Source organism: Betta splendens, chromosome 13 (genome assembly GCF_900634795.4).
Source record: "Betta splendens chromosome 13, fBetSpl5.4, whole genome shotgun sequence".
NCBI lineage: Eukaryota > Metazoa > Chordata > Actinopteri > Anabantiformes > Osphronemidae > Betta > Betta splendens.
In genome coordinates this window covers 18,470,312-18,493,722 of record NC_040893.2, presented here as the reverse complement: position 1 = coordinate 18,493,722, position 23,411 = coordinate 18,470,312, and the positions used below count along the sequence as shown (strand labels likewise).

At 45.1% G+C, this 23,411-nt stretch overlaps 1 protein-coding gene across 6 annotated transcripts in view; it reads left to right on the top strand.

Moving 5' to 3' along the window:
- Positions 1-22,736, top strand: part of cntn5 (contactin 5) — a 74,742-nt gene extending 52,006 nt beyond the window's left edge. For 5 of the 6 annotated variants that reach the window (XM_029170977.2, XM_029170979.3, XM_029170976.3 and 2 more), the window contains 16 exons: positions 1,276-1,457; positions 3,532-3,668; positions 3,818-3,947; positions 6,112-6,256; positions 9,795-9,922; positions 10,228-10,415; positions 11,172-11,292; positions 12,508-12,666; positions 14,350-14,499; positions 15,300-15,370; positions 20,013-20,247; positions 20,332-20,441; positions 20,559-20,745; positions 20,883-20,995; positions 21,268-21,436; positions 21,837-22,736. In XM_029170977.2, the coding sequence (XP_029026810.1) occupies positions 1,276-1,457; positions 3,532-3,668; positions 3,818-3,947; positions 6,112-6,256; positions 9,795-9,922; positions 10,228-10,415; positions 11,172-11,292; positions 12,508-12,666; positions 14,350-14,499; positions 15,300-15,370; positions 20,013-20,247; positions 20,332-20,441; positions 20,559-20,745; positions 20,883-20,995; positions 21,268-21,436; positions 21,837-21,940 (2,329 nt within the window). In that variant the 3' untranslated portion in view covers positions 21,941-22,736. The remainder of the gene's footprint in view (positions 1-1,275; positions 1,458-3,531; positions 3,669-3,817; positions 3,948-6,111; positions 6,257-9,794; positions 9,923-10,227; positions 10,416-11,171; positions 11,293-12,507; positions 12,667-14,349; positions 14,500-15,299; positions 15,371-20,012; positions 20,248-20,331; positions 20,442-20,558; positions 20,746-20,882; positions 20,996-21,267; positions 21,437-21,836) is intronic. The other variant, XM_029170981.3, reaches the window with a different exon arrangement.
- The last annotated feature ends 675 nt before the right edge of the window (positions 22,737-23,411 follow it).

Here is a 23,411-nt window from a genome sequence, read left to right as displayed (position 1 = left end):
TAGAGTTGCTCCGTTATCAGGCTTGTGGAGCAGAGGTCCCTGGCAAAATTGTCATCAATAACATAACATAACCGCATGGCAGCATTCATTTGTCACGCCTGTTGTTAGTCAGTGTTTATGTTTGCATAAACATAGTGCATTAGAATGAAGCAGCAAATTACACCTCACACTACTTTTTTACCTCAGGCTTTAAATGTAGCCGCTGGCGTCCGAATCGAATAGAACTATTCCTATTGTTGTTAATACAGTGTGTGACATTTTTGTTTGTCCAATTCAACTCACTAATTACACCTCTATGTTGGGTGATGCTGCATTACACTAATACACATTTTACAATTTATTTATACATTTTTTTTGTGTACTTGGTTCAGTCGCAGCATTCATGCAGCAACGGGGTGAGACCGCAGCCGAAGAAAGAAAACGTTTAATCCAGTTCACAACAAAGATGTGACACCAAAATGAAAAAAAAAAACAAAAGAGTGCAAAGCTTTGTTTAAGAAAAAAAAACATGCTGTGAATCCTAATTTGAAGCCGTCGCAGCGGAGCATGGCGCCGTGTCCTTGCGAATTTAGCACAGATAAAAAAGCTCAGGGATGTAACGCTTCCATCTTGGCTAAATGATTGATGGGTTCACCGGAGGTTTGCGTGGTGTCACATTTCCATCTTTCAGAGACCTGTCAAATCCACTTGTCATACAAGAGCACCACTGGTACCGAGCACATAGCAAGACTCTCTCCCTGCGTGTACAAGCCATCTATCTCAAGGATCTATAGGGCAATCTATGAATAAATAGGATAGATGACATTTCCCATGCTTTAATCATAAAAATCCCTCTGGCACTTGTAATAACTCCATTTGAATATCGGCCGTGTCCCTCTGAAACAGGGGGTCTAATGCATGGGTCATGTAGTACAGTAAATATATTATGGGTGTTCAGTAGGTCAATGATTCCCAACGTAATGTTGGCAGCATCTTGTGTCGGTACGTCTCAATTATTGTCACTGTTTATTACATTACAAATTGTTTTTGCTAATCGTAAAAATCTTTTCCCCCTGAGATCAAACTACAGAATATGTAAAGAGAAGCTTTGTTGGGGCCCTTTTAAATATCTGTAGTACTTGTCACAGCTAAATATGGAATAAATGTCCTTGTTTTCTGGAAAGCAGAGCAACGTTTTTATCAATAGTGAACTGCACTATTGTTGCTCATAAATACTACTTACTGTTCTGCGACACTGTACTGTGGGTGTGTAATTCTGCTTCGCTGTCCCCACAGTCCAGTGCCAACAATCACGTGGAGAAAGATAAATGGCAACATCCCCAAGAAAGCCAGGCTTCGCAAGTCCCAGGCCGTGCTGGAGATCCCCAACATTCAGCTGGAGGACTCGGGAACGTACGAGTGTAAAGCTGAGAATCCCCGAGGAGGCACCGCTTTCAAAGGACATCTGCAGGTCTACAGTGAGTCCCACCTGCCTGCTCACCTGCTGCGTGAGAACGTGTAGACCAGGATGCGATTCAGAACAGATGAGAACTAGTGATGGGAGGTCCGGCTGTTTTCAGATTCTGCTCTTTTGGTTCAACTCTCTTAAAAGAACCGGCTCGTGTGGCTCCTAATTTATCACTCTGCGCCTTATATTTTCCAGCTGAAGATTCGTTTCTCCACTGCAGGAGTCGACTCTTCTCGTTCGCTACTAAGCATCGGCTCTTAGAGCCGGCTCGTTAATGAACGACACATCACTAAAGAGAACAAATGTTTATCACGTCACCGGCAGAGACGTGTTTGTTACTTGAGAGAAGTGTCAGGATACATTTAACTGTCGAGCGTGTTTGTTCCAGGCAATTATTTATCCACGAAGTTGATGTTAAGCTGGAAACGTGGGCGTCTGCCTTTCTCATGGATATTTCTTTTTCTTCATCTGGTAGTTTTGTAAACATCAGATGGCTGCAAACTGTTTCTTTTGAATTTGTCACCTGTGTCTCAGGTAACAGATTGGAATATATTTTGTGGATTGAATTATTATCTGTGAAATAATTACAGAATTATCTGGTCTCTTGAAAACAACAAATTAGGGCCTGTGTTAATTTACAGAAACTCCTGAATCTCTGCTTAAATTTAGCACACATTTAAATTAGGTGATCTCAATCACTTTATGTGTACAGTTTATATCAGGGTCAGTGAACCTGTCTGAACTCAGCCAAGAATATTTTTTGTTTTTTACCTGGTGTTACAGTAGTTGACTCGTTTAATTACCGCCCTTGCCTGTGATCATAAACTCATCCATGAGGGCACATGGCCCCCATTCCTCCCTGCCCGTGTCATGTGCACAGCACCAGAGACCAGGAGATAATGGACTCCCTCAGCCTTGGTAGGACACATTTTCAAGGCCCGGCGCTTGCTGGCAGCCTCCATTCTGTTGACATCACAAGGAGAATGGGGAGCCTAATTTGTAGCAGCCTCACGCTAAATGTAATTTACACAGGTCGGCTGGTAGTTTGAACTTTCATTGTGAGGGAGACCTTCCTGACCGTAATCATTCAATCAAACCACACAAAAAGCTAGGAAGGCGCCATATGCAAAGACTCGTGAAGAACGTGCCTGGCATGTTACCCAGTGGTTGCACACGTCACACAAGAAACACAACACAATGCACAGTCTGTGGACACTGTGTCATAATGACTAAAAGGAAACACTAGTAAAGAAAAGCAATGCAATATTTACAAATTGTAATGCAATAACTATAAAATATAAATTAAATTAATAAGTACATTATTTACCTTGTTCCAGGATATTAATATATACACATAAATATTCATCAAAAACCTTTGTATTTCTATTGCTAGTCTTTTTACGTGTATGCGATTAACCTTCACTCCTTTAGACTGGCCCCATATCAAATATGTGAATTTCATATTTCTATAAATGTAGGAGAATGGAAAAATGCACATTCACTCTCAGTATATGACCCTGTACTGTAGATGTCAAAGGACGAGCAGATGAAAAGAGACAGCGCGCAGCCCATACAGCTCAGATCTGGAGTTGTGACAGGAATTCTTTGCAGCATGTGGAGGTGAAGGGAAACTGCGGAAGCAGCCACAGGCGCGAAGGCTGTGGAGTACAGACAATAGAAACGCCTGAATGTGAGGTGCTCATTGTGCCTGGAACATACATCAGCCGTGCAGAATGTGGACAATAGTCCAAGTGCTTGAGCCCAAAAAGTAAAGCACTGTTGATGGAGAAACATCTAAGGATGTGGTTTAATTGACAGAATCGATGTGACTCCTGGAGAAACTGCTGCAGGTCATTCAACCAAATCTAAACCCAAACGGTGAGCAGCCACTTTGCTCTTGAGCTCCTGTGGGATTATGTCGGCTCCTCCAGTCAATCTGTCGCTGCAGCACACCACACGTGATGCGTTTGTTGTCAGATTACACCGTGGTTTGTTGTGCGTTCAACTCCAGTAGGTGTGCTCGTGCCTTGTGTGTCTTTCAAGGATATATTATTTATTCCTTAATCATTTTTTCTGTCTTCAAGCCCTCCCACAGTGGGTCAGAATGATTAATGACACTCAGATGGATAGTGGAGAGAAGCTCCAGTGGGAGTGCAAGGCCACAGGGAGGCCCCGGCCCACCTATCGCTGGCTACGCAATGGTTTGCCCTTGACATCGCAGGTACCTTGTGTTTTTTTTTTCACAACACAGCACCGTCTCCTTCTGTTGATTGCACCAGGAAACATCTGAATTATTCCACTTATGAAACACATTCACTACGTGTTTGTGTGCCTATGATCTTCCACATTCTTTCATTTCTCTTTTTGTAGGAGCGATTGGAAATCGCAACTGGTGAACTTACCATTCACAAAGTGCAGCAGGCCGACTCAGGAATGTACCAGTGCGTGGCGGAGAATAAATACGGCGCTGTCTACTCCAATGCTGAGCTGAAGATTCTAGGTAGTCTCTCACGTGCCTTGTAATTTAAGTCAGACAAACCATGTCAATAAAACTAATTTGTTTAATGAATGAGGTAACTTGTATGTTCTGCCAAGCATTTTTCTTGATGCCCTGCTTAGAATAAAATTGCAGACTAAGTATTGGCATCTGAATGCAGTGAGGAATGATGGGTAAGGGAGATTGAAATACAAGCAGGGAACGCTGAACTGTGAGATGTGCTGATTGGCAATCAATGGTCCCTGATTTAACCCAGGCGGTGAACGGCATGAATAAAAGAATGGCCCTGATGCTCGTATTCAGAGAGGTGTCTGCACATATCAGGTTAAGGAGAGTCTGGACCCGTTCTACATTATTCTGAGAATAATAAAAACAACAATGACTTGTATCTATAGATTTATACTAATGGGAGCAAACACTAGGAGAGAAACATCAATGGGTTCTTTGATGGAGTTAATGACTCCATTAAGGTCTTATTTCTAGTCTATCCTTCATCATCAAAGCACAGGCTAAATCACAATCCCATTATCAAGTAAAGCCAAGCCTTCACTTTGGACCTGGCTTTCATCAGGCATTTGTTAATCAGTTTTGAGAATATCAAAATAGAATAATATTAATAGTCAATTATAATAATCAATAATTGTCGACCTACTGTAGTCCAGCACTGGGTGTCATTGTGTTACGAATGTTACAGCCGAGGAAAGTGGTCTTCGTCCCTCACGGCTTCATCCTGAGCGTCCGTCCACTGCTTTGTGTTGATGCACTATTTTCTCCTTGTCATCTTCGATACGGTGACACATCTGGTTACACCCATTCCCCTTTCGTGTTTCCCCGAGGGACAGTTTGATTTACTGTCTGAGTGGCATGCCCTTTTTTGAAGGGGACTTTTGAAGGGGCATTTTGAACATTTTGTTGCGAGGTGACAAATCTTTTTCTCCAGTTGCGAGAACGGAGTTTAAGTCCGTGTGCGGCAACGGAGCGTTCAGACGATTTACATTTCCACGTGCTCTGCTACATTTTAATCAGCTTGATCTCGGCTGACGACGAGGAGCTCTCGCCCTCGTCAGAGTCCCAGTTGCTGCGATGATATTTGGAAGCTGGTGATGAATGTTTTCATAACCAGACCCCCCAGGCAACCCTTCCCTGTGACCTGTGCTCTGTGGAGATGTCCTGAAGCAAACACTATCAGGACAGATTACATGGCTAATAACAGCCTGCAGATGAGCGATCACTGGAGGCAACGTGGGGGCAGCAGCTGCCCTCATGCCTGTGATCTCGTCCCAGATCTGGCTCTCGTGGGAGGGCGCTGGGTGAAGCAGAGAGGCCGCTGCCGCCACCAGCTCCATGCCTGCTCTTATTTTGATTAAAACAAATACGCAGAGCAACTGCTCTGTTTTCTGCCTCTTTCCATGTCTAGGGGGACCTCTGCCACTCAGGCAACTACTCAGGCTCAGAGACGCGGGGAGGGAGAGGGTCAGCCCGTAGCTGCAGATGGGATTGAATTGTCATTGCGTATAATGTCACCTATGAAGCATCATTCAGGATTTGTATAATCACAGCTGACAAAGCCTCGCAGCCTGTGGATGGCCTTGATGTGTAATACAACTCTGAACCAGTTCCCCATCAGTTTATGTGCCTGCAGCCTTATTTAGACCATTACTGCTTAATTTGTTCTCTTGGGCGACTCGTAATTGTTAACATTGTTTGTCTTATGTATTTATTATTCACTCTTGCCTGGTTAAATATCAGTTAAAACAATTTTCATAAAAACAGGGCAAATCATCCAGCCATGTTATCGTTGACATGATGACAGTTATTTAGTAATTAGTTTACACAGCACAGTGCATGTTTATTATAGTCATTACAGTGCATACAGAAGACAAACAGTGTGCACTTGAATCATTTGAATATGCATCATGGCTTTAAACTTTAAAGGGTTTAAACTCATCATCATGTGAGTCTAAACTGAACCCTCCAGCATTTTGGCTGAAGTGGTGGCTGGAATCGTATCTTTTGAAATCGCGTTACATTTTAGTCACTACACAGAGATTCACATTTACAACATAATGCATGAAAAGTGTTCAGCCCATGACATGAAGTAGAATGATACCTCCATGTGTTCTTTCATTCACATTAAGGTGGTCTGTGTCTACTGTGTCCTCCACAGCGTCTCCACCGGTGTTTGTCCCTAATCCTGTCCGGGTCATCGCCACACTGGGAAAAGATGTGTCACTGGAATGTAAACCCAGAGCATCGCCCAAACCACGGATAACATGGAGGAGGGGGGACAGAAGGATCCAGCCCAATAAAAGGTACGCGTCCAGACAGCACAGGCGTTCTGAAGGCTGTAGGTTCTTCACAGTGAATCTAAAATCTCATATACACTGGGCAGCAAAGGTCTCCTGTTGATTTGTAAGCGTTAAGTCAGTGCACAGCTACACGATGCAGTAAGAAAAGAAAGAGAAATACAATAAATAAAATGCAGATCATAAAAAGCCATGAAATGATCTGCCTTGAGCCTTTTATGGTGCGTCCAAAATAGCAATATGTTGCAGGGCATGTTTCACTGTGAAATAAATCCCTAAAAATACTTTAGACTTTGAACAAGGATTAATTTTTGCTGTTAATATTGGGACATATCATGTACACTTTCTTTGAAGACTGTGGCAGATTAACTGCAGCTCTTTGTCACATATAGAAGAGTTTTTTTTCATCAGCTTAGTTTAGAGAATAGAACGTTATGAGAGAAAGTTAATTGTCCTGTAAATTATGTATGAAGTCGTGAAAAGTTTGCCTCCCTCAGTATTTTTATACAGTTTTTCATTATAGTTTAACGGCATAAATTGAAATATTATCGTTGCAGCTCTAGCCTTTCAGAAACTGTACACACGTCCTGTTGTAGCACATCGCGGTTTCATTACTGTAACTAAAATTAAATGTCGCAGTTAAAATAAAACACCCTGGGTGCAGGAGGATCTCTGGAGACTCGTCCTCAGCCCCACCTCCTTCTCCAGGCTGCTGACAGTTTAGACACTACCGCTGCATTTTGAATTCGCATGCAGTTAGATGCATCATCTTTTATGTGAAACATCTCACTGTCGCACCTAGAGGGGGCTGAGCGGGGCACGGGTCCATCAATCAAGCTGAGCGACACAACTGAAATTATGAGTCACCGCTGAGCGTCCCAAGTTTGTGAGTGGGAGAACGGGACCTTTGTTTATGAGCCAGGATGGTGGCGTCTGTGGAGCAGCCTCGCAGCGAGGGCGGCCGGCTGATAATCAGCGCGCCGCGGCTTCACACAGGCAGCGGCGTCTTGAGCAGGTGTATTTAGGAATTAGTTTAACATGGTAATTTCAGAGCCTGGTGCAAATCTGCAAAGGATTTCACTTTCCATTACAAGACAAAAGCTCCTCAGAGGTAATATCGAGGTTGTTTCTATGGAACAGTTGGCTGAGTGCAACTGATGGATGGGGATAAGTTAGCGCGCGCGTTGCCCTAAAATGGTGATTAATGACCCTGGCGTGTCTGGATCTGATAAAGCCTTTGAGGTATTTGTCAAACCCTTGAAATCTATTTTTCAGTGTTGTTGGCATACACCACGGGGAGATTCATACCATTTCAAACACCTTGATGTAGGTTTTATCTGACTTCAGATGGAGTCATGTCTTAAGAGAGCAGAAAATTGTTTACAAGAAATATTGGCAGATCCGTTCGTTATCTTTCCCCGAGTTGTTTATTATTCACTATTAAGTGCTGGAGTTTTATAGTGTATGAACTGTATGTGGCTTATTTTGTTGATAAATCTGAAAAGTTCTTCAGTCAGTTCCTCCTCGGCTATTATTCACACTTCTTTCATGATCTGAACCAGCCTGATTTAACTTAATAGTGAATTAATGAGCAGGATAATGCTGAGTGTTTAGGGAGGGGTCTCCGCTCAATTGGAGATCAACCTTGTGAAAGGGTGATTTCTATCTGAAAGAAGTCCGAACGAACAAGAGCAGCCGCGGCTTCTCAGTCACGGCCAGGGTGACTTCTGAAAGGATTTGCTGTCCTTCGCTGTAGTAAAGCAAAGAGTTTACGGATGGAGAGACGCGAGGAAGAACGGGGGAGGAATCGAAACAGCTTCACGTTTATCTGCCATTGACAGCTGTGCTGACTTAATGAAGGTTTGTAATTAACATGGATTTCCGCTAATGTTTAGGGTCTTTGTCTCTTAAATAGAAAGTATTAATCCCATTAGTTTGAAAGTACATGGCAGACTCAATAGTCTTTGTTTAATACAGTACTGTAGGTGCATCGTCTGGCTGCTTTGCATAAAAAGCATTAAAATACATTTTGATGGACTGATTTTCTGGGTAAGTCATGTTTAATGTACAGTATTTTGGCCTGTCTGACTTCTCTTCACATTCATAATTCCCTGTGTTCACGTGCTCCAGGTTTGCTGTGATTATATTTCCTAGGGTTGAGCTCATTTGCATATTCTGTATACTCCACACTCCCTATCTTGTCCTTTCTGCCTCTGTGTCCTTGTCAGAGGCGAATTTCCTCCCTAATTTGAAAAATGTCTCCTGGCTGCATGTTGCTGCTGAAATGTTTGTGTGGCAAGATTTTGTCACGCCTTCGTGAGCTTCTCTTTGCCAATTTCAATCACCTTGCTCGTGAAGGAACAGCTTAGGGTTGTAAGCACAAAAACAACAACAATATGAAGTTAATTGAGAGATGTGAAAACTCCCTCTCCTTCAGTGATTTTGAATGTTTGATTATAGATTAAATTGATTTCCTAAAAACATATTAGGTAGAATTTTGTCGCCACCTCATGAAAGAAATTAAAGATAAGTGAATTAAAAACCCTATATTTATATTTTGAATGATGGTGACACCCAGGGCAGCCCGGGCCCTTAACATAACTCAGTCCTATACCTTTACGTGATTCCTGCTCTAAAGCCATCTGTTCACACACCTGCCTCGACTGTTGTTGGCAACAGTTGCCTGCTGCACTATGTGATGTCAAGCAGCTGTTATTTACAAGTCAGAGTGAAACGTTACAACCGTGCTGCTTGTGTCCTTTGACTGGCTGCTTCTCAATGCAGGCGCATTGTTGTTTGCTTCTGTTTCCTATGAAGACGTCCCACATCTTCACAACCTTTCTTGTTTGCACTGATATCTTTGTAGGGTTTGTCAGGTGGGTTCAGTTCTAGTCATGATGAATGAATGATTAAATTGCATTTAGGGAAATATTGATCACAGTAACAATGAGTAATACCGTGTTTGGCTTCGTGTTGTGTAGTTCCATCCACTAATGTGGTTGTGAAGTGCTCCTTTGATGATTTTGAAATTGTACTGTACTTAAATCAACTGGAAGCCAATTATGTTCCTTCAAAGGCTCAAAATCAGATACAGTGCATCATTGTATCCAAATTGAAAGTCACAAGAATACTGTGTTTCTTTGTTCTTATCATCTTTGATGCCACTTTTCTCTTCCCTATTACCTTCATCTGTATCTCCAATAGCATCTGTTTTAAACCTGTTCCAGATTGGGCTTCTTATTGGAATCTACAAAACAGATTTCTTATCACACATTAACTGAGAAGCTTAATTTTCATCAGCAGCCTCCAACACTGTTTAAACACTTTGCCGTGAGATGCTTGTGGTCCTTAGGTTTATTCATATTATCTGCTCCAATCTCCAACGTGTCATTGTCCATTTGTTTGAACTATTCTCATGTCATGGGAATATAACTTGTCTTGTGACACGCGTCTAAGCTCATGTCTGATCTTGTAGTGCGGCCGTTCACAGTGTATGCGAATTTGTTTCTCATACGATTATTGATTTCTCTCTCCCTTCTCACAGAATCATGCTGTTACGGAACAACACTCTGAGAATTGTTAACTCCAGCCGGGCAGATGAGGGGAACTACGTGTGCCGGGCAGAGAATCAGCTGGGCTCGGCGGAGCTGACTGCCATACTGTGGGTAAAAGGTAAGTGATGCCCTGGGGGCCTTTATTTTCTGCCAAATTAGTCCAAGTCGGCCACCAGTAAACAGTCCCTCATGTAATTCCCCTCCCAACCTTTGCCTCTGTGCACAGAATGTTATTGTGCTTACTTAACTGTGAACCCAGGGATCACACATTTAATAGTTATATTACAAGGACTCACTATAACAGGGCGAAGCATCTGTAGATACCACATGTTGGAGCTAAACAGCGTGTTTCTTTAACTGGGTTTGGGATCGCATCGCTTTGGGTTAGCCTGAGGTGACAGTGCAGCAGCTTTGTGCTTCCAGAGGCCATGCGTGTGGAGCTGAGTCCAACCAGAGTGGAGGTGACCGTGGGCGAGAGCGTGGTGCTGAGCTGCAAGGCCACGCACGACACCTCGCTGGACGTCTCCTTCCAGTGGTTCTTCAACCAGAAGCCCATCAACTTTCAGCAGGACGGCGGCCACTTTGAATACATCCAAACAGTAAGAATGAGAGTAAGAGCAAGCAAAAGTCTAAGAATGATGCATTTTTACTTTCTTATTCACCCTTTGCTCTAGTTCCATCCTTCATATTCTACTGTACCTTAATTAAATTGGTTAAATTGCTCTCAGCATTTTGTCCAGTGTCCATCAGTTGGGACTGACCACATATTAGCTCATCGTTCATGCAATCGGCTGTAGTGATTGAAATTTAAAATCACTCTGATATACTGTATCCCCTGTTACTTTTTAAAAAATATTACCATTTCTGCTCTTGTACAAATACAAACTAAACCAGTCAAAATTTGTTAAAAGTTATTAATATTCAAAGAATGAAGTAAATCACAACTCTGCTGAAGATCAGGCAGTTCTGTTTATGTCACTATTGCTTTATTAACAGTGGATGTTAAAATCACATCTGCTCTGATGTCTCCTCTGCTGTTACACATGCTCTCGAGACTAGAAGTATTTGCAGTGACAATCCTTTACAGGCTCAACATATTCCTTGCTGATGCATGGTGTGTAATTTTAATCAGGTTCCGTGCTAAACAGCTGCCTGTAGACCTTGAATTATTCTCAGACTAGCCTCGGGCATTTCTCATTTCAACACTGAAAAAATACGACTAGCTGAAAAATGCAGCAGCAACCAAGTACCTGAATTAAACAGGAATCTCTCAAGCCACATGTGATGTAAAGAAATCACAGCTATCAATGTTAAGTGCATGTAGACTTGCCTAATACCTTTTCTACGTCCTCCCTCTCCGTCGACAGCAGTCTTCCACGGTGGATTTGATGATCAGGAGCATTTTGCTGAAGCATGCTGGGAAGTACGGATGCCGCGCTCAGACCAGCGCCGACGCCTTGTTTGCAGAAGCGGAGCTTCTTGTACGAGGTGAGATTGGTATCTGTCAACACGCTGCGTATCGGGTGCAGCATCACAGAACTCCACAGAACCGTCTCCCAGGTTGTTTCCACTACAGCGGATTTGAGAAGCCAGTTAATTAGATCGTCGTTAAAAATTTGCTCCTGGTGGAGACAATTACACGGTGACTACATCGTGGGCCTCCTTTGACTGTCTTGACTAATGTTTTTATGGCCACCGTGAGCACTGCTGGACAGACGGTGTATCTGCATGAACACGTTTAATATGCACTGTTAAACAGATTGGATCAAATGTGTAATGATCAGATTCTGTGTTGAGTGTAACCTAACTGTTATAGTCCAAGGAGCTGCTGATGTGTGTTTTATATTTGCTTTACTGGGGTACATTTATTTAGTAGATGAGTCTTTATTGTTGCCTTATACCCAGAGGTGAGTTGGCATTCAACCATATTAAATTAATTAATTAATGAAACCATTTAATGCAGTAGGCTCTTATAGGTGGGCATGCTGGTGTAGTGGTAGCATTTCCAGGTTGGACCTTTGTGTTCTCCCCATGTCTGTGGCCCTGTGATGGGCAGGTGACCTGCCCTAGCTGTAAACCGGCTCCAGCAGAGACGCCAGCCATCAATGATGGTTTACAATTAGGCACTGATCCAAGGTGAGCTGATGGTGCTGCTCCTACAGTGATATAATATGGATTATGTCCTTTCAGTCCACCCTTCTAATGGATGCTTTTTCAAAGAAACACCACACTGGTTTTCACTGAGCGCCAGCTGCCAGCTTTTCGTTTACAGCTGTTCCCCCTGGAGTCCTCAGACGTTTGCTACACTTGCAGCTTACATTCACTTCTGACAACTGAGGTAAACATATGTTCAGCTGCTTTAAAACACAGGAAGGCCCACCACACGGTCACGCTCAGCAGAACTCAGCTTCAGTGTCCCTTAATCAGCTTCAGATCCGTGGGAGCAGGTCTGTGTCAGTCTGAGTCCTGGTGCTATTCAGTGCATTGTGTTATTGTGTTGCTCGTTAGGTATCTGCACCACGCTGAGCGTTGGTGCGTCCACTGGTATTTCTAATAGCAACAGTGCACCACTGAGGCACGTCGCAACAGAGCAGCTCAGCCTTTGTGTACTTTGCTTTTGTCTTGACATGTATTGAAGCATCAACGATCCTGACTCTGGCGTCCTGTGATTTCAACTTCGTCTCCTGTCATTCCCCTCACCAGGTCCTCCCGGGCCCCCTGGAGTGGTGATAGTAGAGGAAATTACTGACCTGACAGCCACCCTGTCCTGGACTCGTGGCCTGGACAACCACAGCCCCATCAGCAGCTATAATGTACAAGCCCGCAGCCCATTTTCGTTAGGCTGGCAAACTGTCAAAACAGGTAAATCAATGAGGGCAAAATCACAGCCTCTATATCTGGGAGGTAAATGTGGGTCCATACACAAAGGACTTAATCGTGGCCAGAATCACATACAGAGTGAAGTGAATTTTGTAGTAGGACATTAACAAATTCAGACTTTTAACCCGTCTAGTTCGTCTCACACAATGGACCAAACTAGAAAGCTCTCAGATGCCATTTCAGGAAGTTAAATTTCTCTTCTTTTACTGTATGTTGGAACTTGGCTTTTGTTCAGGAAAATAAAAAGTCATTAGCGTCTATATCAAATGTCATCACTTTGAATTTTATTCTGTGTCTCATTAGTGGTCTGTGGGAAATTGACCTTTTGTGTGAATTATAACACATTTCCATGTTCATTCAGTATAAATGCACTTTTGCTTTTTAGGGGAATGATTTTGCTTCCTTTTTTCCGGCACCTTGACAGAAAAAGCATCCGTTGCTATCAGTTAGAATTAAAGCTTGAAGGCTTTGTAAGCATTGTGTGTAATCCATCTTAATGTGCCATGTCACAATAAAAGCAGAGTTTAGGGCGTGATAATGATCCGTCCCCACAGATATACAAATCATAATGTGTATACACACCTCACATCATGTCTGTTCAACCACATTTAATTCGATAAAGCACAATTAGCTCTCTGTGATGTATTGTCAGTGTTGAACTTGTTAAGATTAGCATAAAGGGGACTAGGCTATTAGCTCCCACTCCTTGCAAACAGAATTATCAGCTCATGTTTGAAGAGCAGCTTGCTTGACAGAGTGTCCTCATTGTGAGCTGGTCGGGGTGATAAGAGCGTAAGCTCCGCTGCTTCGCTGCACGTCGCCTCGCGCCGCGCACAGAGACCTCCGCTGCATTCGTGTCATGGATGTGCTTTCGCTCGCTGTTTGTTTGCTGTTGCGTGATCAATATTGACAAAGCTTGATTACAATAGCCCTGAAGAAATTAGATGAGTTGTGTTACCTGCTTGTAATTCCGTTCAAAATGCACTCGTACACTTGAATTTCTTTTACAGCCTCAGCGTGTGAGACAGTGTAATTACATTACTCCCCGACTCTTCAGTGGATGCGGAAAAATTGATTGAAATCGGCTTCCTTCTATGTAATGACTTAGACAGCGCTTGTGACAGCTGGTGTAAAAACCTGCCAAGCAACAGCGGATCAAGAGCAAAGGTGCAGGACTGCAGCCCATTAGAACACAGACAATGGTGTATTGTCTCTTTCTTTTTTTTTATCGCTCTGTTCTCTAGTGCATTGGACTTGAAATTAAACAATGGCCACGAGGAAGGTGCCAATTCTCAGCTTTTATGCCCAAACTGTGTAAGAATTATCCCTCAGTGTCAGGGAGCGCAACATTAATACACCCAGAGTCAACAATATGTTGACTTTATATGAAGTCGACCTATTGTATCCTACATACTGTAATGCTTTGCACTTAATGACTCAGGGCGGAAACCTACACACATCCGCTCAGTTTCTGGACTGACATCAGGTCAGTTTCTCAGCGGCTCCGTTGAGCCCTAGAAACACACAGGCACAGTTGCATTCCTCTGTGAGATTCTGCACTTCGTGCTCAATATGAATCTGAAGCCCCTCATAAAGCTGAACGCTGGCCCCTCGGGCCCCGAGTGATACGTGATGTAAGTAAGACTGTGATGCGCTTGTGTGCAGATCCAGAGCCAGTCACAGGGGACATGGAGTCAGCCATTGCCGTGGAGCTCAACCCCTGGGTGGATTATGAGTTTAGAGTGGTGGCCACCAATGCTATTGGAACCGGAGACCCTAGTGCACCTTCAAGAGCAGTTAAGACCAAAGAAGCAGGTAAATCCACCAAAGCATCTGTGCTGCATGTAAACTGTATTTATCATCCAGTCACAGTATGACTGACATCAGTAATCACCAGACCGGGAGCTTATTATATGATACTGTGGCTAAATGCAAATTTCAGCTGATGATTTATTATACTGAGCTTAGCCAGTGCTCCCACGTGCCACTACATGACCATGTTCTACCCCCATTTCAAATATGCCTAATTGTAATTGGTCAAGAAGTCGAAAATAAGCCGCTTACATGAATTTCAACAGCTTAAGTGTTTCTGCTAAAGCCGTCGATGCTTCAAAGCCCTGAGGGAAAATCACAACACAATGCTTTATTTACTGCAAGCAAAGAGTCACAGACAGCGAGGACTCCGCCGCTGCACCTGCTGCTCACGTCTCATCTATAGAATGTAATAATTGCAAAGGTCAGCGGTCATTGGGAAGCGTCTGATATAATCTCCCCTATGTTACCACAGCCTAATTACTGTCTGCCCACAGTGGTGGTGATCCATCCTTAGTTACAGTGATCAACAAAAGGGTTCTCGTTTCAGAACACGTCACTGGAACAAATCTATGATCAGTGTCAAGCTAATGAGACACGACAAACGACACGTTTCTGTTTGTTTACTGTACAATAGTAAAATAGTATTTTCAGCTTATGATTATTACACCTTTATATAAAATATGGACTCCAATATGTTCAGTATTCTCTTGTATTTTGAGCTAAAGTTAATTCTGTAAAAACTTTGTGAGTGGGCAGTGTTCGGTCAGTGATGCAGCGTTAATGTTTTCTGTTTCACACAGTCCCGTCAGTGGCACCGACGAATGTTAGTGGAGGAAACGGCCGCAGGCATGAGCTGGTCATCTCGTGGGAGGTAGGTCCTGTGCCAGACTCCCTCTGCATCATAGGGACGGCAACAAATGTCACAGAGCGTCTGGTGCTCACGTCCGGCACAAACAGAGGCTAAAACAACCTGTTATCCTCTTTTTAAGCCTTTTTTATCCAGAAAAATCCTGCTCAGAAATAATCATTACCGGTTTTTTGTGTCTCTCCACAGATGATGTAGTAATGATGTATACAGTGTGTCTACATCGCGTCTGAGGTCATTGAAATTCAAGACGCCTCCTTTAAAGAACATTTCTGAAAGTGAGACGCGCTTTGCCAAAGGTCGATAAATGTGCTAGAATTCAAATTCCAATTATAATTATTGTTGAAAGTTTGCAGTGTAATTTTGTGAAACTTTACCACCTCTAGTCTAATTAAAATGCAAAAATCAATGTTATTTCCTTCAGCGCTGTCAATTAGCTCCACGTTTTGCCATGCTAAAGGTGCTTATTTGGAATAATGAATGCTATTATGAAAAGGACTCTGTAGAAGAAATAATTAGCAGCTATGAGCCTGCTCTGTATTCAATGGAAAGTGCATGACTGTGTTGCTTTATGTAAACAAATCCATTCTAGGACCATTGCACAACCCCAAAAGCGAAGTGATAATTAACTAATTACGTTCAAATAATCAGCAGTTGAGGAGAGGAACAGGCAGGAGTAACTGTTAACGCGTTGTTGTTGTAAGCGAGCTCTGAAATGCATATGAATGCGTATTTATAGTATCACCATCCCAAACAGCATAATTAACATGAAGGCTGACTTTTCACTATGTGATTTATGAGTTTATTCTTAGCAAATCAACATCGGGGCCCGATGAGCCAGTGCTCCCCAACCTCTTCTGCCGTGACCCTGGAAAACAAAGCAGCCTCTGCAGTAGTGAGCAAACAATGGTGACAGAAAATTTTACATGATTAAATACAGGGAGCAACATATACGGTGTAAATATTAATCATTTAACGTGAGAAAGTATTTCCCACTATAATGAAAAAGGTGATAATAAATCTGTATGCTGAGGGAATTTATTTGGAACCCCGCGGTTCGAATATTAGAACTTGCTGTGAGACTGAAAACTACAGCTTTGCCACCGTCCCCGTGGGAATTCAACTGTCACACAGTAATACATCCTGCATGTGAATGTGGCTTAATAATCACATAAAGCCTGCTATTCCATGTGCCATTCATTAAAATCCTCGACTTTGTGCTGCCTGGGAATACTTGTCAGCCATTATTAAGGGGAGTAAAGCGGCTGAGGGGCCGCGCTTCCCCGGGTGGTTCCTAAACCTGAAGGAAACGCTCGGATGAGTTCAGGACATGCAGACGCCTGCGTTCATTTACAGGCAGTTGCATCCACTCCAGGTGAGATATGATGAGGAGCTGCGTTCGGGGGACCTGCGTTCGCCTGCCGTCCTCCTCCCACAACCATCAAAGTGGGAGCTAATTAAAACGTAAAGCAAAGTTTCCGGCAGCTCAAGTGAGAGAAACGAATCGCGGGATGTTGAAGTGGGGGGAGGGAGACGCATTGAGGGATTTACTGGAGTATTTAAAGAACAGGGCTGAGAAAAGCAAGTCGACACCATCCGAGCTCCGGCGACATTTACCTTGTTGATAAAATGTTTTAAAGCGCTGCTGAAGCTCCTGATTGCAGTGAGCAAATTAGAATTAAAGGCAGTGTTTTCGAGACGCATCTCCAAGGAGAAACTGGCATATGTTTGAGTCCATTATGTATATTCACCGAGTAAATAAGAGGGACATTTTCAAAGGAAATGCTAAAGTGCGACTCTCTAAAAACCTGCATTTAAACGAGCGTCAGTGGAAATGAAGCCGTTCCACTGTGCAGAGATTGAATTTAGATCCAGCTTCTTGTAGAGTGCTTCGCAGCCCTGTTGTTCCACAGTCAGTCTGACAATCATGTTGTCAGTCCCTTGATGAGGGGTTACAGGGTTTAGGTGAGGAAAAGACACCCTCTAATACTGTAGCAGCGCTGCTGCAGACAGAAGAGGCAGCAGCTGCAGAGTCAAAGGTAAAACTGGCCAGCGTCGATGCAGGGATCTTCCAGGAGGTCGCGACCCTTTGAGGAGACAAACACGCCGAGAGGCTCGGGGTCGAGAGAGGCTTCAGGCGAGCAGCCATCATCAGGTCAAAGTGACCGCTTTCCGTTTCACTGGGGACACGGAGGGTTTCCTTCACACTGGATGGTGTAAAAATCTAAAAACGCTGTGAAAGAATGGAGCAGAACCACCACATCAAACCCAGCGGCTCGTCTCACTGTCTTATTTATGGAGCCTGTGTGTGAGCTGCTGCTTGGGTAGAAATGCCTTTAACCACAGAGGGTCCGGGTGTTCGAGGGCAAACGCCGGTCGTACTGTAACTGCAGAATATGCTGACGCGGCTGGAAGGGCCAGCTGGGTCGTGTATTACACAGAGCTGCATCAGCCGGGCAAGTGATTAAGATGTAGTGAATTTTAAATTTGCTCCCATCAGAGGCGCACGGTGATGATTAACCTTGACGCTCACAGTCGTACCCAATAAATCCGAGGCTGTTTATGAGGATCTGTTTGTAATCTCAATCAAGACAGTGGCTGCAGAAGACATAATAAATCTCACATGGGGTAAAGAGGATATTAGTGTGGCCTGTTTCCAAGTGCACGGCTTGGACCGGAGCCAGGTCCAGGCCACCGCATGTACAGAATTAATATGAGCAAAGCTGAGAATTTGCAATTGAGATCAGTTGAAGGATATATTAACAGGGGAGCAGGGAACAGATGTGGAAGCGACTGACAGTTATTCTTGTAGTTATTAAGTACGGGGCCCAACTGCCACTGGGAGGATAACCTTCACATGAAGAGAAGTGCACCTTAGTGGCACATTATGGGGGATAATGTCCATTCCAGATGGGACGCTGTTTGTCGGCACACTATTTATAACTCAGGAGTGTCATTAGCTTGGCTAGTATAACACAGCGATGACCTTCTTATAAATAAATGCAGGACCCCACGCTGAGAGAACAGTCAGGAGATAGTAAACCAACACACGCTATGATCGGCGCTCGGTTAGATCTAAAACGCAGATAAAGATACTTTCACGCCGCGCATACATTTGCGTAATTACCGTACACAAAGTGGTTCTTGGCGAAGCAGCGTTTGCTTGACGAGACTCCGTGATGTGAACACTTTGTTTCCTCAGCACACGACTGGGCCGAGCCTCATTCAGGCTGATCATTTGCTTTTATTCTGCTATTTTTCACGTTGGTTCTCTGGTGAAGGACTTTACAGAAGGTGAAGGACTCCATGCTTCCTCTGCCCACTGACTCCTCCTATCTACAGATTCCAGAGAGCGCAGGACAGTGGAAGCTCTGTGCAGATGCAGACGCTCCCCTGGCATCCGCCATTTGGAGTCGTTTGGGCTCTGCCCTGTTTTTGTGCTAAATGCTTTTGGAAATAAATCAGGACTGTGTCAGTGATCAATGGAGATGGATATTAAAGGAGACGGAGCAGGAATGTTAGTCCCTTCTTGGCAGTCGAGGCATGCGAGCGCGTGGCAGTTCTGCCTCTGCAATCATCTGTGGAGAGTTGTCGGGGCCTGGACGGCCACGGTGGGCAGCGTTATTAAGCAGGATGAATGACTAAACACTTTCCCCAGCTTCATTCAGCCGTCTCATTAGAGTGGATGGTGGAGACAGCTTTCTTCTCGGGGAGCTGTTGGGAGGGCTATTAGTGATGCCCCCACAGTCTCCGTGCCTGAGCCCAGCGGGCCTGGCGGTTCCAGCCGGGCTCACCGCGCTCACGTCCACCCGCTCGCGCCGCGTCCACACCGATCAAACCGTCAAACTCAAGTGCTTCCAGGACAAACTTATTTGTTTGTGCTGTAGCGAAAGGGTCTGTAGTTTGTGCCATCGCTATAAAATCGCTGCCAGCGCTCATAATAGCTTTAATTGAAGCTAATTCGTTTTCACGGATCATCCTTGTAATTAGCCCGTTTTGGTGATTGGTCGTCGTTGAAAGTAAAGTGAGCTACTTCTCCGTCCGCCGCCGTCCCCTCTGCAGAATAGATGGTTAATTTGGGGCGATGCCTTCGGGGGACGGTGTTACTTTGGATCCAATGTAAATCAAAACATTACAGAGCGAGCAGCAGACGTGTTGCCAGAAACAGGTGAACAGGTGTTTGTCATTTATTAAATTCACCCAGAGATGTAATCCCGAAGCTCCCATTTTAATTAAATTCTGGCTCACTTAATAAATTGGCATTTGATTTGATTAAGTGTGGAGCAGCTGTGGAGGACAGCTTCCACTTTTACCACTCCAGAATCACCACATTGAGATGTTGAACCTATCACGGCAAACTTCTGACTCAAAAATCCTCCTGTCAGACACGGGGAAACATTAATAGCAGCATAATTGGCACAACTGAGCCCAATATGATCTGTTTCTATTACTCAAGCCTGAGTGTGTCTTTATTAACTCTGGCAGTTACAGTAAATGGGTAAATGGAAATGAAATGTCGGTTCACGGAATGCGATGAGGAAAAGTTGTGGTTGGATGTTTCATTGGAGGAATTGCTTGTGAAGAAGATGGTAAAACGAGAGAATAATGCTGGTCCAGTGTTTGAGCCTCTCTCCTATGATGTGTTCAGCCAGTATCCGAGGAGTTCCAAAACGGCGAGGGCTTCGGGTACATCGTCGCATTCCGCGCCAACGGAACCCGAGGCTGGAAGGAGAAGATGGTGACGTCGGCGGACTCCACCACGTACAAGTACCGAGACGAGACCTTCCCTCCTCTCACCCCGTTTGAGGTCAAGGTCGGCGTCTACAACAATAAGGGCGATGGGCCCTTTAGCAAAGTTGTCATCATCCACTCTGCTGAGGGCGGTGAGTTGACGGTCCGATGCATGGATTCAGGAAGCACGTGGGTTCTGGGCCCCTTGATGATTGCCTCTGTTTGCATTGGTCCAGAGCCGAGGGAGGCGCCGTCCGAGGTGAAAGCTTACAGTATCTCTTCATCAGAAATCAGGGTCACTTGGAAAGCACCCAATCCTGAACCTGGGAGACCAAGAGGATATGAGGTTCCTATGAATCATTATTATCATCAGTGTGTGATATTTCGCCAGGCTGCGTCCCGCCGAGCGTGACCCGCAGCTGAGGACAGCGTTTTCTCTCACATTCTTCATTTCTCTGTAAAGGTCAGCTACTGGAACGACATGGAGCAGGAAGAGTCTGGGAAGAAACAAAGAACCGTGAGAAACGAAACGTCCATGGTCTTAACGGGACTTGAGGGCAACACTCTGTACCGCATCACGGTGAAGGGCTTCAACAGCATCGGCCAGGGTCCCGGCAGTCCCGCTGTCACAGCCAGTACCAGGAAGGCCCGTGAGTTCTGCCCCGGCTCCCCAGCGGTGACATGGAGGCTACCTGTTAGCGCTGCTCTGAGTCCTCAGCTGGAAGTGCAGTAATTGACCTAGTTGCCTGAAACTTTGACGCGTGTGGTGTTTTCTCGCCTTCCTCAGCTCCTGCCCAGCCTCCGGCCAACCTCATGTGGATTCAAGAAGGCAACAATGTGTCTCTGAGCTGGGACCCGGTGAAGGCGAAGGACAATGAGTCGGATGTGATCGGGTACATGGTAAATAGCTGCTCGCTCCTGTTAGCTCACACACACACACGCATGTTTGACCAATTTAATTGTGTTTATTGGGAGAGGGTTAGGACCACAGACTGTTGAGGAGCTATAATAATAATAATAATAATAATAATAATAATAATAATAATAATATTATTATAATTATAAAAATTCTGCTGGAAAGGCAAAAGTACTAATACACGACACAGCGACTCACCTTTTGTGGCCTATGGGTGCCAGTCGAAGGCTTTGAGCTGTGTGCGTCTGCGCTGCAGGTGATGCTGAAGCAGGAGGGGAGGGGCCACAACCAGGTGACGAGGACCATCAACCCGTCCACCACGCTCTCACTGCCGGAGGGAGGCACCTACATCATAGAGGTGCGCGCCCTCAGCGAGGGGGGCGAGGGAGCGGTCAGCTCCCAAGTTCGACTCGTCACCTCCTCTGGTAAGCGCCCACCCCCACCCCACCCCACCCCCCAGCCACACGCGTCGTTACTGGACCTCTGAAGTCCACTTTCTATGCACGGCCTGCTTTTCCTTTTTGTACTGATTCCGCGTTCTGCCCTTATTTGAGTCACCGCAGCTGTTGTGCGAGCCGGGCTTTCTCTGGCTAATACTGTTTTAATTACCTCGCCCACACAAGCCTTTCTACTCGCGCACAGCCAATTAACTCCTGAGCAGGAAGTTTGCATCTCGGCGTGTGCCGTGACCGAGCAGCCTCCAGGGGAGCACGCACGTTCATACTCTTAAATATACGCCAGCTCGTTGGAGGCGACGTTTAGCTTAGCGCCTGTGCTTCCCCCAGCGTTGACCGCTCCCCCCCCCCCCTCTCTTCCTTCTCCCAGGTGTTCGAGCTAAAAGCAACCAGTGCTCGGTGCACTGCCTGCCGCGGAGCCTGGCGTGGACAGCACTGCTCCTGGTTCTTCTGGTGCCTTCAGCTTCCTGGTGAGGCTTCTGTGCCGTCCTTGTTTTTCTGGAGGGAGCCGCCAGTCTTCCGCTCCCTCGTTCCCTCTGACTGCCTGCTTGCTTCGGCCTTACCCTCCCGAGGGCCCCGAGGCCTGCCAAGGGGGGCTGAGCTCGCCAGTTAACACGCAGCTCTTCAGTGTTGAGACTTTTTAGTTCCTTCGAGGCACCGGACGTTTGATTTGCACAGCTCTTTCCAGCATCACAGTAGTGTTGTACTGTAGTGTACATTGTGTGGAAAGATTTGTTTAATCATTTCTTTTACCATCATGTGTTTCTCTCATTGACTGGCATCGAACCACTTCCAGACGGCTCCTACGGCTCTGGGGCTCTGCAGAGCGTGAACAATTCCTTGAAAGCTGCTGTGGTAGTAATACAGGGATCAGCCGGTCTGTTTCTTTTCATTACTTATCTGCATCAATTTACCCCTTGGCTGCCTAACAAGCAATGCAGCAGAAGCTCAGTAGAGATAAGTGCATTGTTTTCTTATTCACACATCGAGGAGGAAAAAAGTTTTTTATGGAACTAACAATCTTACTATTTCCAGACTTGCTTTTTGTACATTGTGTTACCTTTAGAGAAAAACAAGCAGTGGTGTGTGTCAGCTATGTCAAACTCTCTGTTTTTTGGTAGCGATTAAGCAAATGCTTGGTGATACAGTTTGTTGACTGTTGGATGTATGGAGGTAGGAACTGACTGTGCCCGAGCACATCACTAGACAAAGACGACTCTGTACGGACTCTTGGTGTCAGGACAAATAAATGTGATGTATATTTTTTAAACTCTGGAGGTTGTTTATGATTTCTACATTTTAAATGCACCTACGTATTAACACCACGCTCTCTCGTGTTCGGAGAACAGGGTACGGCTTGATTGAATTCCACACATGTGTGGTTACAGGCCACCAGACTTAGCGATGAAGCGACTGCAGGGCGGCGCGAGGAGCAGCTCTCCTTTTCTTTCAGGCCCCTCTCTCGCCTCGTCTGCAGTTAGAGCTTATCTCTCGCCGGGCAGGAATCCAAGTGATTTGCATGGAGTGTAATTAAGGTGAGGACGGAGATCTGTGGACCTACAACCTGCTTGCGTGAGTGGACCTTTTGCCTTCTGTGCCTCCAGCTCCCCGGACTCTCCATTACAGAGCCAGAGTGACCCGGCTGGCCCGCGCAGGTTCACGCGGGGCCACCAGCGGAACCGAGGACGGACACCGCTCCGAGCGCTCCGTCCCACAGACACGTGCTCCACTTGGCTGCCGCGCTGGGGCCGCGCTGCCTCTCTTTCTAACTCCTGCGCTGCTTCCGTCTGTAGTGCAAAGCGTCGAGCTGTTTAATGCGGATGGAGGGTTTGCGGTGCTTTTAGTCTGCTCGGTGGCTTGCCTCAGACATGCACCTCCACACAAGTGCTAATGTACCGACCTTTAATTATTCATGCAGCACCTGTCTGTGTTGGCGCATCTGATT